Source organism: Phyllosticta citribraziliensis, assembly GCF_038025025.1.
Source record: "Phyllosticta citribraziliensis strain CPC 17464 chromosome Unknown J3D65scaffold_11, whole genome shotgun sequence".
In the NCBI taxonomy this organism is placed as follows: Eukaryota; Fungi; Ascomycota; class Dothideomycetes; order Botryosphaeriales; family Phyllostictaceae; genus Phyllosticta; species Phyllosticta citribraziliensis.
The window spans coordinates 47,762-60,957 of NW_027117348.1; the positions used below are offsets into that span (position 1 = coordinate 47,762).

At 56.2% G+C, this 13,196-nt stretch overlaps 7 protein-coding genes across 7 annotated transcripts; 3 read left to right on the forward strand and 4 right to left on the reverse strand.

The window, feature by feature from the left end:
* Positions 1 to 302: 302 nt before the first annotated feature.
* J3D65DRAFT_679839 (uncharacterized protein) lies at positions 303 to 1,423 on the reverse strand (the record flags this gene model as incomplete). Its single annotated transcript, XM_066803694.1, has 2 exons — positions 303 to 1,015; positions 1,081 to 1,423. 2 exons carry the CDS (start codon positions 1,421 to 1,423, stop codon positions 315 to 317), a joined length of 1,044 nt encoding a protein of 347 aa, XP_066651614.1. The 3' UTR covers positions 303 to 314.
* Positions 1,424 to 1,843: 420 nt separating this feature from the next.
* Positions 1,844 to 2,704, reverse strand: J3D65DRAFT_670591 (uncharacterized protein; the record flags this gene model as incomplete). The annotated part of the gene is made up of 1 exon (XM_066803301.1): positions 1,844 to 2,704. The coding sequence occupies one exon, from the start codon at positions 2,702 to 2,704 to the stop codon at positions 1,844 to 1,846; it is 861 nt and encodes a 286-aa protein (XP_066651615.1).
* A 1,924-nt stretch (positions 2,705 to 4,628) lies between these two features.
* On the reverse strand, positions 4,629 to 5,444 carry J3D65DRAFT_605918 (uncharacterized protein; the record flags this gene model as incomplete). The annotated part of the gene is made up of 1 exon (XM_066798384.1): positions 4,629 to 5,444. The coding sequence occupies one exon, from the start codon at positions 5,442 to 5,444 to the stop codon at positions 4,629 to 4,631; it is 816 nt and encodes a 271-aa protein (XP_066651616.1).
* An 822-nt stretch (positions 5,445 to 6,266) lies between these two features.
* On the reverse strand, positions 6,267 to 6,965 carry J3D65DRAFT_605919 (uncharacterized protein; the record flags this gene model as incomplete). Its single annotated transcript, XM_066798385.1, has 3 exons — positions 6,267 to 6,569; positions 6,619 to 6,699; positions 6,750 to 6,965. 3 exons carry the CDS (start codon positions 6,963 to 6,965, stop codon positions 6,267 to 6,269), a joined length of 600 nt encoding a protein of 199 aa, XP_066651617.1.
* Positions 6,966 to 7,801: 836 nt separating this feature from the next.
* J3D65DRAFT_605920 (uncharacterized protein) lies at positions 7,802 to 8,884 on the forward strand (the record flags this gene model as incomplete). The annotated part of the gene is made up of 1 exon (XM_066798386.1): positions 7,802 to 8,884. One exon carries the CDS (start codon positions 7,802 to 7,804, stop codon positions 8,882 to 8,884), a length of 1,083 nt encoding a protein of 360 aa, XP_066651618.1.
* An 847-nt stretch (positions 8,885 to 9,731) lies between these two features.
* J3D65DRAFT_670595 (uncharacterized protein) lies at positions 9,732 to 10,997 on the forward strand (the record flags this gene model as incomplete). The annotated part of the gene is made up of 1 exon (XM_066803302.1): positions 9,732 to 10,997. One exon carries the CDS (start codon positions 9,732 to 9,734, stop codon positions 10,995 to 10,997), a length of 1,266 nt encoding a protein of 421 aa, XP_066651619.1.
* Positions 10,998 to 11,948: 951 nt separating this feature from the next.
* On the forward strand, positions 11,949 to 13,100 carry J3D65DRAFT_670596 (uncharacterized protein; the record flags this gene model as incomplete). Its single annotated transcript, XM_066803303.1, has 3 exons — positions 11,949 to 11,961; positions 12,018 to 12,143; positions 12,196 to 13,100. 3 exons carry the CDS (start codon positions 11,949 to 11,951, stop codon positions 13,098 to 13,100), a joined length of 1,044 nt encoding a protein of 347 aa, XP_066651620.1.
* Between the last annotated feature and the right edge of the window lie 96 nt (positions 13,101 to 13,196).

Below are 13,196 nucleotides of genomic sequence, written 5' to 3' on the forward strand. Positions count from 1 at the left end.
CACCCGACACGGAATTGATATCCCTCCCGCCACAAAACCAGATCGCGATGATCGAATGGCTTCATGGCAATTCTAGCCGTCAATGAGCTTCTCCTTGGTCCGAATTGAACCGAGCAAGTCGTTCCACTCGTTTGGAAGCTCTGCAGTCAGGCATCAAGCGAGGCCTGTGGACAGAAAAGGGGACCTTTTGCACTGATTCTGGGCAATTTGAGGATTTTTAGTGAAGGACCAAATGCCCCCTGGACGGAGGATAGGGTTATCTAACCAACAGACTCACGCGCAACTCTCCGATTTCCTCCACGCCGTAGAAAACCTCATCGCAGATCCCAAATCCGACAACGCCATGAGTTCGGCTCCACCCTTCCATACGAAATGGTCGCGACACGTCTGGGACCGTCAATGAAATGCCACTTAGCGTGAAGCACCTGCGACGGCCCAATCTTCGCCAATGGATCCCTCCACAACTGCCAGACGAGCCTTTGTTCCCGCTCGTCAAATCCCGGCTCCACGTCCCAGGCGTCGTCGCCCTCCTTCCGAACCAACCGCCACGTCATCATCTTGTTAGCAGCATCAAATCGCGTCGGAATCAGTAGCGCGAATCTGCTCCTCAAGAGCGCCCGGCCGTCGGTCGACACCACGACGCGGGGACCTCCCATCAGGCCAACCAGGACATGCCCTGTCAAGATCATCAGGCCGTTGTGCCGGGGGAAGAAGTGTTCGTAGCCGCGCACGATGACCGCGTGGGGGAAGAGGTCGTACCAGCAGTGGTCTTCGGGCGGGAAGACGCGCTCCACTTCGTAAGATACGCGTAGTTGGCTCCAGTGTCCGTCGCACCCCTCATTCGTCATGAAAGCGGTGCAGTACATCAAGGGGCCGAAGCACGTCTCGTGCATGGCGGCGCCGATCCAGGCCAGTATCCCGACCATGGCTTGGATAAACTGTATGCTTTGTGTGGAAAGAAAAATGACAGTCTGTTGTTCTCGTATTCGGGCAAAATATCTTCTGTCTTGCTCCTCTGCTCAACGGCCCTGTCAGTCCTGCGCGGTCCGACCACACCCAACAAGGAGAGAGCGCACTCACGCGCCATCCAGACAATGGGATGCTGTTCAACAACCTTTTCCAGCAGCGCCAGCGTCCACATGGCAGGGTGGGTGCCAAAATTGCGAGCCAAAAAGTCGAACGCGCGCGACGCTTCACCGCCCGAGATGTCTCCCGTCACGGCAGTCGTATCTGCGAGGACCCAACCCTGTGGTCTCTCGCCTCTGAGTTCGAAATATCGGTGTGGGTCCCAGTCCAGGGTGACGCAGATATTGTACTCTCCGTCTTTGGTGCCGTGTTCTTGAAGGATGTGGTGGATTGCTATGGGCATTTCCTTGGCTCGGATGCGTTGTTCTCGCGGTTCAACGTCGCCGGTATGATTCATTTTCAAGGGATGCGATGGACAGTGAGCCTTTGTCAGAGCGCGACTGCGGTGCGGTTTATTCCTGGGAAAACTACTTGTCGTGGGTGAAGCTGCAACCTCAACGAGGTGGATGGGTAGGAATAACGTCACTGGATCGACTCATCGAACAGAGGTTGGGCGGTTGTGAGGAGACGCGACCGTTCCGATGTTGGAGATGGCATCAGACGTCTTTTCAACGGGATTCATTTGCGGTCCGTTCCTGCTCAAGATGTATCTCATTTCAAGCGGGAAGAAAGTGCGACTCTCACGGCCCAACTGCCATCACTTCGAATTTCAAGACTCGCGAGAAACACCAAGATCTTTCCAGCTTCAAGAACATCTTTTACGCGCATTGGACAATACAGTGCTCCATCTACGACTCAATGCGCCTGAACCTCACCATCATCCTCCGCGCCGCAGCTGCTCCTCCCGCTCCCTCCTCCTCCGCCTCTCCCTCTCCTCCAAGCGCATCACCTCCTCGTCCGCCAGTCCTAACTCCTTCAGGCGCCTCTCGACGGCCCTGCGCTCCAGCTCCCGCAGCTCAGCCTGCCTCTGCTCCTCTCTCCTCTGGCGACCCTCGCCCCTGACCGTGTGCATCAACCGCGAGAGACGGCGACGCGCTCCCTCCCACCGTCCCCCAGCCCTCTCCACCTCGTTGTGACGTCCCCTGGAACTGGGTCTGGTCTCCGTCTCTCGCCTCAATTCTCGCTGGGAACGCTCCTGAGTGGCCTGCGCCAACGTCATCTCGCCTCTCCTGTCCGGCGGCGGCGGCGGCGGAGTGCGATTCGGCGTGGGCGGCGCGGGTGCCTCTCCTGGCAGAGGTGGCAGTGGCCGCATGATGGACGCAGCCAGGCTTGCGCTGATGTTGTAGGTGACAGCGACGTTGACAGTGACGTCCGGGCCGACCTGTTCTTGCGCATCGGCCGATGAGTTGACCAGCGTGCTGCACTGGCTGAAACGGCTCGCGGCGTCGGATTCGACATCGACGGCGGTGGTGGTGCTGCTACAGGAGTCCGTCGCCGTGTTGGCGACGGGCGCGGCGGGAACGGCGGGTCCTGGAGAGACCGCGGGGATGGAGTTGCTAGTCTCCTCCGGCGCGGGGGTGGGCGTAGTCTCGAGCCATTGGCCCAGCCGGTCACTGTTCTCGTTGGCGTCTTGGGAGAGGGCTGAGTTGGCGCGGTCACGGGAGACCTTGCGCGCCGGGGTAGACGGGGACGGGCGACTGGCGCGAGAGTTGGAACGGAAAGGATGTCTTCCGGCCATGGTCGTCGGCGATGGTATGGTAGTGAATTAGGAGGATGGAAGAGGTCGAGAACTGTCAGCCGTGTCAGCGCAGTCCCTTGAGTGATATGAGGGCTCCAGGAGAGCATATGGGGCAGCTGGGAACTGAACATTGAGCCAAAGCCTGTCCAGACTCAAGCAGAGGTTGGTAGCAACAAGACTCACCAGAAAGCAGCCAGACGCTTGAGGGAGTTCGGTCAAGCGCGCAAAGACCTCCGCAAGAGCGATTGGAGGAGGAGGCCCAGCAAACACAGTTCTGGACCGTCTTTGTACCAGCAGGACAGACACACAACAGTGACAGACCACTTGGTCGTGCCGGACTGCAAGAGAGCTCCAGAACCCCTACAAGACTCGGTCAGTAAGGAGAGCGGCGGATGGGTGAGCAGACGACATACACCAACGCGAGTTCCAGAATGCTCAGGCTTGAGCTCGCCCGCAATGCGGAGCCGTCGCCCTTGAGGCGTAAAAGAAACTCGATGGTCAAACGGGGCCTGGTGCCCTTCAACGAGGCAAGAGGCGCAAGGAGAGCGAGATTCCCGTGAGCTTCTTGGAGAGGCGGAGGCTCGGATTTCCAAAGCAGCTGGTGGTGTTGTTGGAAGAAAGGTTGGTGAGGGAATGGTGGTGGTGGATGCCACCGGTAGTATTTTAGACGAGACGCGTCTCGGGGTATTATACGGCCGATGCCGTGTTTTGATTTTGAGATATTGCAAAGTGGTGGTGTTAATTTAGGTTAGCGTGGGCGGCGAGTGGGAAGTGCTCTCTGTCTTCACGGGCTCCAACTAAGGCAAAATGCCCAGGGAAGACTCTCTCAGCCTAATCACTCCCTCAAGTCTGCCCTGATGCTCTGAAGGCCTCTGGCTAACTAAGGTGTCATAGATACTGCTATCTCTGTCGTCTCCTGGCCTTCCCTCTATTTATACCACCGCTGCCAGCGCTTCTACGGTTTTCAGATTTCTTAGATTGCGTATTGGCTCTAAGCATCTCTCCTTTACGGCTTAGGCTGGCAAATCGCGCCCTCAAGATCAACATTTACGGCTTGAACATCATGCAGAAACGCCAGAGGGGGCCAATTAGGGGGGGTGGCCGCAGATCAACAAGCCGGATTCAAAACAACAAAGATAATGGAAGCCGATGGCATTTGGTCTTCGTCAAGCGTTTTTCACGAGGAACTCCCGGTGTTCGGCAAGCTATGGGAGTCAAGCATGGCTCAAAGTCAGTGTCAATTGGTGATGCTCCGGGGCTTGGGTTCTCTGCCGGCTTTCAGCTAGAGAGCAGGGGGAGATTGTGCCCTTTAAGGACAGGTCAGCTGGAGTCCGGAATGCGTATCCATCTGCTACAGGCTGCGATCATTTTGCCTAGGATTGTCCTAAGAGCTGCCTCGGCAAACAAAGGAATACCCTTTGGTCCGTCAAACATGTAGCAAGCTCCAAAGTAGGGAGGCCGGCTTTGAGGAAACGCTGTATCAAACAGAGTCTAAAATGGAGCCAGCTATCGACAAGAATTCAATTAGAGTCACAGGTTGTCGAAAACAGGGTCGGGATTCCGCTCCACGCTTTGGGTCATGAAGGCGAATAGAGAGAGGCTACGGGGATCCTCTCTTCCGCTTGCAGCACCAAAGTTTTCGTACGAGAGACGGGCAGCCCGTCTCAATTGGGTTCGAGAAGGTGCTCAGGTTGGAAATCTTGGTCACGTCACATCAATCATACACTGTTTGCACTACTTGATCTTTTGAAATCTTCTAGATTTTTCTGTACGAAAACGCTCATTTTTGCCTCTTTCCACTGTGAATAACAAACGGCAAAGGAGTTCAGACCCATTACGCAAAAGGACAAAAGGAAAAAGGGAAAACAGACGGCTGTCCTTGTCCAAACGCGCGGACTAGCCCTGCGTCTGGAAACTGGAGCCATCATGCTATCGACACAAACCCACCCAAAAGAGGCGGACATTGATCTGACGCGTCATCCCACCGGCCATCCCACTTGCTGATCCGTGGGCTATCCAACGGACTATCCCAATCCGGGCAACGTGTACCAAAGGCAGGCAAGAGGCTGGGCGGAACGGTTTTCGGGTCGGGGAAGCTCGGTCTACGAGGGACGGGCTTTCTCCGGATTCGTGTGGTCGTGGGCATGGGGAAGATGCCCAGCCCAATCGTGTTGTTGTCGTCGCATTGTACCGGCACAGGTCCTGAAGGGCCAGCCGCTTGGGGAGGAGAGTCGGAGCCACCGTAGAAATTGGGCATGCCCCCCGCGTCGGGCAGAGAGAAGAAGTCAGCGGGGATGGACGATGCGGATGTGGTCGACGCGGGCGAATGGAAAGCCGGCGAGGATGATGCGGGCGAATCGAACGCGGGCGAGGGTGCTGCGGGAAACATTGACAGGAACGGGGGCGTCGCCGGCGAACTGGGCGTGGACGAAGTGTACGTCGGCCAGGGCGGGGTGCGAATGTAGCGGCGGGCCCTTGGTGCAATCAACAGAGATGCGCTGTCTACCATGTCAGTCGCGGCACTGCCGCTGGAACTGTAGGGGGACTGGGACTTACTCTTGGGGGTGCGGCTTTGGAAGGGGTTGTGCTTCCGCAGGAATGCGCGAAGTCTGCTCATCGGCTTCTTGTCCTGTTGGTCCACAGCGAGCTCAGCGGCCATGACGGCGTCGGCTTGTTGCTCCCAGCTTGCGAGGATGCCGCCGACGTTGGCCATTGTGAGCTTGGGCGACGGGGAAGCCATTTCTGGTTGCAAAGGCAAAGTGGAGGAATTTGCTGGTGCTGGTTGTGGAGCTGGAGCTGATGCTGATGCTGCTGACGCTACTGGACTGTGTGGAGAGCTCATGGAGTTTCGAAACGCGTGTTTTTCAACAGGAGCGCGGACGGGAACAATGCTATTGTGGGCGTTGAACAATGTCTGGCGTTGTGTTGCGGAGTTGTTCTGTCAACACTTTTGCTTTGTTCGCCTTCAACGCAGGGAACGGGGAATGGAACTTTGAACAACGGGCAGAATTCTCCGCAGGTGACTGAAGCGAACAATCACTGCTGTCCTTCCAAACATGCCACAATACTATGTGATCCTGATTACAGAACGCCAAGGGCTTCTGAATCTTGTCATTGTGCAAAACCCAGCGGCAGCAAGGAGGGCCGCACTCCGCAAAGCGACGAGCGGTTTCGAACAAGGGTTGAGGCTTTTTTGACAATTCTCTCGAGGTGCCTGGCTACCTCCAGAGTCTCTCAATCTACTCTGTTGCGGACAAATGACTTCGTGCATGTGCTACTAGAATATCATGTTGGCAAGTTCTGGAAGCTTTTGGAACCTCACGGGATAAACAAGACAGAAATAAAGACAGAGAGTGAAGTTCCAAGCACTGAAGCAATATTTTGTTGGCTCAGAGTCATGTTCCTGGTGGAAATGAAGAGCTCACTGGTGATAGCCTCCGCCCGACGACTCTCCGACTACCGAAATATTCAAATGCCATCATGAGTAGAGTTCTGGCCCAAAGTAGTTGCAAGTCGCCCATGTGCAAGCAGACAGCAACGCATATCTCCCCTCCCATTCCCCTCAATCCCATTTGCAAATCTCCAGCTTCGTGGCGACCTCTTCCTCGCACTCCAACGCCGAGACGTACTGGTCGGCGATCTCGTCGTCTTTGGTGGCCTGCTCCGCTTCAGGATTGTATTCATTGTCATCCATTTCCTGGACATGAGTGACACCGGTAGCGGGCTGGGTGCGCGGAGTGTGGCGGCGGCCGCGAGTCGCCTCCTCCTCGAAGTCGTCGCTGTCGATGTCGCTTGGGACGCTGGAAGAGGGACCGGCCGGATTGTAGGACAACTCCGGTGGCATGTTGCACTCCCAGCGGACGCACTGCTCGTCATCAGCTCAGAGGTGAGGCACAAGAATTTTCAGATCATACCGGGAGTCCATCATCAGCAATCAGCCAGTACGGACGCGTCCAAATGGCTTCGTCGTCGGTCATAGCGATGCGCTTGTCGAACTGGAGCCAGCGTCAGCAAATTCGGAAAGCAGGCAAGCAAGTCGACCTACGACAATGGTCCAGATCGGGTGGGCTCTGTGAGGGGCGGGCGGATGAAGCGTCTCGTCCAAGTTGCAAGGGTCCCAGAAGCCTTGCTCGACGGCGGCGTGGGTGAGTTCACCGATGGCAGACAGCACCCATGGGTCATGGTCAGCCACGCTGGCGTAGGTTTGCAAGATGGAGGGCCTGGCGACGCCGCCGACCTGCTGGATGTCGATGCTGCTCATGATGACGGGTTTTCGTAGGTGGGAAGATGAGCGGGCGGGCGGTGTTTGTTGTTGGTTTGGTGTGAATGTGGTGGAAAGTCTTGGGCGGGGTTTGAAGCGACACGTCTGCCCTGGGAGCTGGCCGACACTTCAAAGTACCCGCAGAGAGCTGGAGCCTGGACAATCGAACATGCGGGAGGGAATGGCATGCAATCTGCACAAACGATGGTGCAGCTGCAATGGTTCACGCATCTGCTTTGCAATTTCACTTCCTGCCCCCGGCACATTCAAGCGTATTCGGGATTTGGCTTCTGCCCAAACACAGGTAATCGGAATCCAAAGCGCAGATGCTCTATGATCTGGTGGCACTTTTGACTCAGGCGTTGGGTACTACCGCGCGGGGACTCGCACTCGCGACGCCAAATTTTCTACTTTCTCTCGCTCCTTCTGAGCTTCTCACACGGCAGGTAAGCCAGGCGGTTACGGCTACGATCAGTGAGAATCAAACTGCTCGAGAAGCTTTCTTGATAGCCTTTCCTTTGTGATATCCTTGTTTGCCTATTGACTTGAGAAAAGTCTGCGTCTGGAGTAGCAAGCTTCTTTGTCAACTGAAAAGGCAAGGAAGTCCCCGCTTATGCGGTGATCTGAACTCCCATCGTATATATCCTCACCCATGCTTCTCCTGGGTCCTACTATCCTGCCCACAGCGAGCCCCAAGACTGCCTCTTGCCCAATGAAATAACACTTCCGCCTGTGTCTTCGGCAAAGGCGATACCTTGACATGGCGGAGGCCCGTGCTCATTGTGAATGGCGGTAGTTCACATTGCATTTAGCGAAGTGAAGCGGTGCACTTTTGGATGTGTATGCCTCTACAAAACCCCATCGCCATCCTCCTCCAAACCACTACCGCTTCATCTTCCTCGGCACACCATCGACCAACTCATCATCGACAAAATCCTCCTCATCTTCAACGCCGCTACGTTTTCTCAGTAAACTGTACGTTGCACGACTCCTTGGAGCAGTTCGCTCGTGCTGACATTGAGCCACAGTTCCAAACTCCCAGAATCCTCACCAGAGTCATCTTCACCAAAACTATGGGTTTCATCAAGTCTGTCTCCCGCTGGTTCCGCATGAGGAGGATTGCTGCCCGCGTTGACCGTGAGCGCTACGCCAAAATGCGCAACGGCACCTACGACTTCTCTCTTGAGGGTACGCCCAAGTCGAGCGCCAGCAAGATCGTTGTCGCTCCTCCGGTCCGCAAGCTCGAGCTTGTCGACAACAGCCCGTCGTCTCCAAGCACGGAGGACGACAATCTCTTCCCTGGCTTCCCATACAGTGACGACAACGACAGCGACGGCATCTCTTGCCTCTGGGACGCCGCTGCAATCGACCAGGACATCGAGGACAACGTCGACAGCCAACTGCCCAGCCCCACGAGCACCGTCCGCTCGCAGGAGCTTGAGGAGTGCTTGAACCAGCTGCCGCCCTTGAAGGCTTACCGCTTCCTGGGCCTCTACGATCCGGAGCCGAGTCGCATCTACCGTGCGCCCGTCGTTGCCGACCGCCCTCCTTCTCTCGAGTCCTTGCCTCCGCTGTCGCCTCTCGCGCTCAGCTTCGACGACGAGACCACCGCCCCGTCCACCCAGCCTCTTCAGCCCGGCGAGAGTGAAGACCAGCCCACAGGCCCCGTTACGCGCTTGTGTATCACCTACACCGTCTCCGTCGAAGTCACGACCGAGACTGACGCCAACCACGACAGCCTTCCCAACGGCGTCATGCACGTCTCCTCTTTCGCGTCTGCTGAGCATGGCCCAGCCATCGTTGTTTCGCCTGCCACGGAGAGCGACATCGAGTCTCGTCGTCTTTCGGGTTCTGTTTCGAGCGAAGAAGAGACGGAACAGGAGGAGCTCAACCCAGATGTCGCCCACCTTTTTTACTGAGTACCATGACACGGCGACTCGGCAGCAAGAAGAAATCAAAATTCGCATCTCTGGAGTTTCTTTTCGATTGCGGCGAACATGGAGTTCTGAATCGACCACGCGGAGTTTTGGGGCGCTTTCAGCATCGGGACAGGACAGCGGGTAGATAAATTTGCTGCAGTCACTCTTTTGGATCTTACGGAGTCAGACGACAAGGCTAGAGTATGATCTGGTTTTGCATGAGGGCGCAAAGAATTTCGGTCAATCAAGCCATCAAAGACATGGCAGCGGAGGGTTGAAACAAGACGCAATTTCACTTCAAGGAAATAGGAGCTACAGAGGCAAGAGCAGTTTGCTCTGCTCAAAGTATCAGGAATGAATACACTGCATTTCAATCAACAAGACTCCGTTTGCGTGGTGTACCAAATGCACTGATTTTGCTGAAGTGAGTGACGCGAGTGATGGTCCGAGCAGCAGCGCCCGTGGAGTACCGCCCGCAACACTTCCATTACCGCCAGCCAATCTCATCTTGTGCGGAGTCTCTGTTCATCTTCTCACGGTTTTGAAAGTACTGAGGTTGGAGGAGTGCTTAATCCGGCTGCGCTCGTCAATCAATTTGGTATTTGTTGTGCCTGCGCATCGCTTCGCTCGAAGCTGTCCCTATCCACACGCGCCGTGAGCCTTCTGGCTGCTTGTCAACAAACCCCCGTCAAAGCTGTTCAGAGCTGCACAAAGACTGTTTCGCTGGTCATCGCCAGGCTAGCAGTACATCTCCCAGAGCCTTCCAGCAACTTCATCGCTGACACAAACAAACAGCCTCACCCTCGCGATGAAGCCGAACCAAGCACTCTTGCTTGTCCTCGCCATCATGGGCATCCTGGCGGTGGTGTCAACCTTCATGTGGAAGTGGCTCGCTAGGACCCGCATGAACCGGTATCGCGAACGCGTCGAGCTTCGCCGGGCAGCTCGCGCTGCGGCTCACGCTACCGCCCGCGTTGTCATGTCCGTTCCAGGCAGTAATCAGAAGGTCTGGGTCTTCTCGCGATATCATCTGGGTCGAAGTATCGAGCTGACGATTCTGCAGTCTGCCTCCAACGCGACACACGCATCACCTCTCCGCGGACGCGTGCGCCGCCAGCACCGATCGGGCGAGCCGTCAAAAGCCAGCGCCGCAAATGCTTCTACTGCCCCCTCCACTGCCCCAGTCGTCCCGGCTCCGCGTACACCCAGCCAGTCGCCTACCAAGCGTGGTCATCGAGCTTCTGGCTCGCCCAAGAAGAATGGAAACGGCGAAGGCGTAACAGTCGAGATCGGTCAGATGGAGGACTTCCTCCGGCCCGCCGGCCTGAAGTGGAACAAGGCAGCTCCAGCCAAGGCGTCGCCCACCAAGGTTTCGGCAACGAAGGAGTCTACAGTGAAAGAGGCTCCCGTCAAGGCTTCTACGGTCAAGGCCGCTGCGCCCAAGGAGCCTGCGGCAAAAGGGTCCACGCCAAAGGAGTCACCCGTGAAGACTTCTACCGTGAAGATCGCCCAGTCCAAGGTGTCTACGGTCAAAGAGTCTCCCGTCAAGACATCCACCACGAAGGAATCGCCAACCAAGACGTCTACGACCAAGGAAGCTCCGATCAAGGCGTCGTCTCCCACCAAAGACTCTGCAAAGAAGCCTGCTCCGCTCAAGTTGTCTCCGAAAAAGGCGTCTACGACCACAAGCCAGACCAAGGCCTCTCCGACCAAGGCGTCCGCCACCAAGGACGCTCCCGCCAACGCGTCCCCCGCCAACACGTCTCCCATCAAGACGTCTCCAGTCAAATCTTCTGCGGCAAAGGAGCCTGCGGCCAAGGCTTCTCCCACCAAGGCTTCTCCAACCAAGGAATCGCCCGTCAAGTCCTGCATGGCAAAGCAGGCATCGGCCAACGCTTCTCCGACCAAAGCGTCTTCGTCCAAGCAGGCCCTCGTCAAGGCGACTCCGCCGCCCAAGTCGCCTGGAAAACAGGTCAGCTTTGCCGACAAGCACAAGGCAAGCCTTGCTCCCGCCAGTCCAACCAAGTCGAAGCAGTCCTCTGGTAGTGGTGGCTTGCTCAACTTTGGAGGCCTCGATATATTCGGCGGCGATGAGTATGTTCAGAAGCAGTAGGCTGTTGGAAGGCGACATGCTTTTGCCTCATGGGCCACATAGAAAGGACAGCTTTGTGGAGAGGTTATTAAAGGACAGAGATACCGGTTGGAAGAGCCAGTGGTGTTGGGGCACATGTTGGGGGTCTTCTGGGGGTTCACTTGTCTAGTCGATCAGTTCTGGTTCCGGACACAACCAATGATCATTTGCCATACCAGCTTTCTCAAATCGTGATTCTGACCCAAATGCCGTGGTCACATTTGTCTTTCCGTTGTCGTGAACCACTTGACGCCCCTGACTACAGGGTAATGAGTCTTTCCTCGATAACTGCCCCAGTGCCGTCGACTATGCCCCCAGAAGTGCTTCGCGATTCCGGGTGTTTCTGGTTGTTCCTGACGCGCTGCTGTCAATTCGATTGGTAGCCCGGGCCAACAACGTCACTTCTCAACAAGCGATGCTTCTTTGTACAGCTGAATAAGACGGTGCTCCGCAAAAAGCTTCGTAACAATCGACTTGAACATGTGAAACTGACACCGCTTGTGTTAAAAGCCAAGGAAAACAGGCAATGGATTGACGCACCGTGAGTTGTTTTGCCAGGCAAGGCGTAGAGAAGTATATATTCTGCCCCTTTTAACACTCAAAATGCTGTCGGGACGATGTACCGCCTTGTGTGCAGTTTTCAACAGCTGTGCGGGTGTTAAAATGGCCTATCAACCACCACCGGTCGCATTTCATCATTGAGCACCAACAAATATCGTTGCCTGCGGGTTTTGACTGCGCGGTATGGTGCCGACTTTTCGGCCAACGTGGTCTGTGCGTTTGTTTGGGTCAGTCAAAACCCGAACCCTTCGCCCTCCAACCTTTAAGACACAACCACTTTCCTGGCCGCATCTCCCCGGCAGCTGCGGAGATCCTCTTATTTTTGTCAACGTCGAGCAAGTCTTCAAAGAGCTTTCAAGCTCTCCAACAAAAATGCTTCTAAACAGTGAGTTCTGCCTCCGCCTGAAACCTCTGCCGCTTGCCGCTAACCACAGCCATCAGGAACGATGATTGCATGTGGAACTGCTTGCTGCCTCGCTCTCGAGGCTCCCAACCGCCGAGCCGACAGTGCGGTATATAAGGACTGCGATCCTGAGTCTGTTGCCGAGAAGTCGAAAGCCGAAGAAGGTGAGTCTCCGCCGACATGCCGCCTTTGCCGTTTACTGACACAAACTGCCAGGAACCACGGCCAACCAGCATGAGGCTCGTGACGCTCTCTTTGGAACCTGCGAGCTTGTCGGAAACATCGCGACTCAGCTGGTTCAGGTATCCGACTCGCCAGCCACACGCCTCCGAGACCTGAACAACCTCCGTCTCGCGAGCACCCTCTGGAACCAAGCCATCACTGGAGAGCTTTCCGAGGCCAGGCAGCTCCTGTTCCAGCACCCAATCTCGACAACTGGCCTCCCGGTATACCCCAGGCCCGAGAGTGCTGAGATCCCGCTGCCCCGAGGCAACCTCCTTCTCGCAGAGAATTACCGCACGAATGCTGGCCTCGACCTGGCCATCAACGCCTGGGATGTGAAGTATAATCCGATCTTCAAGCACATCATCTTCCGTTTCCGCACCCAGCGACCAGGTCCCTACCCACACATCAATGACACGGTCAACATCAGGCTTGGACGTGGAAGGGCTTCTCCCAGCGTCTGGATGGTGGTGACGAACCAGCCCGCGATCCCCAACATCGACGAGTCCGACCATTGGCACGTCGAGGTCAACATCAGGAACGCATCCCCGGGCAAGTTCGGTCGCGCAATTTGTGACCAATTCATCACCCAGCCTCCAGTCCAGAGCCTTCGTATTACCTTCCGCGCTGAGACTCCCATCTTCGAGGGTTACGTGTGGTGCCCGGTGGTCACTGAGCCCACTGGTGTCAGGGTCTGGCACGTGCTCCAGGCCTTCCTCGACGCTCTGGTCCTCGAGGATAACACGAACACAGAGCTGAGCGACCTCTACGCGCGTTCTTCGCCACAAGACCCCAAAGACGAGCCAAGCATTGACAATGGTCTCAGCCTCCCGCCTCTCCCCGATGACTCGGATGAGGACCTGAATGAGCCGACGGACGGCAACTCGGAGTCGTCCTAAGTCCAGAAGCAAGATACTCTTGGCTTCGCTGTCGTATTTGGTTTTGCAGGTTTTGATGGTGATTGGAGGACGACCCTTGTTTTTCACCTTCCATTC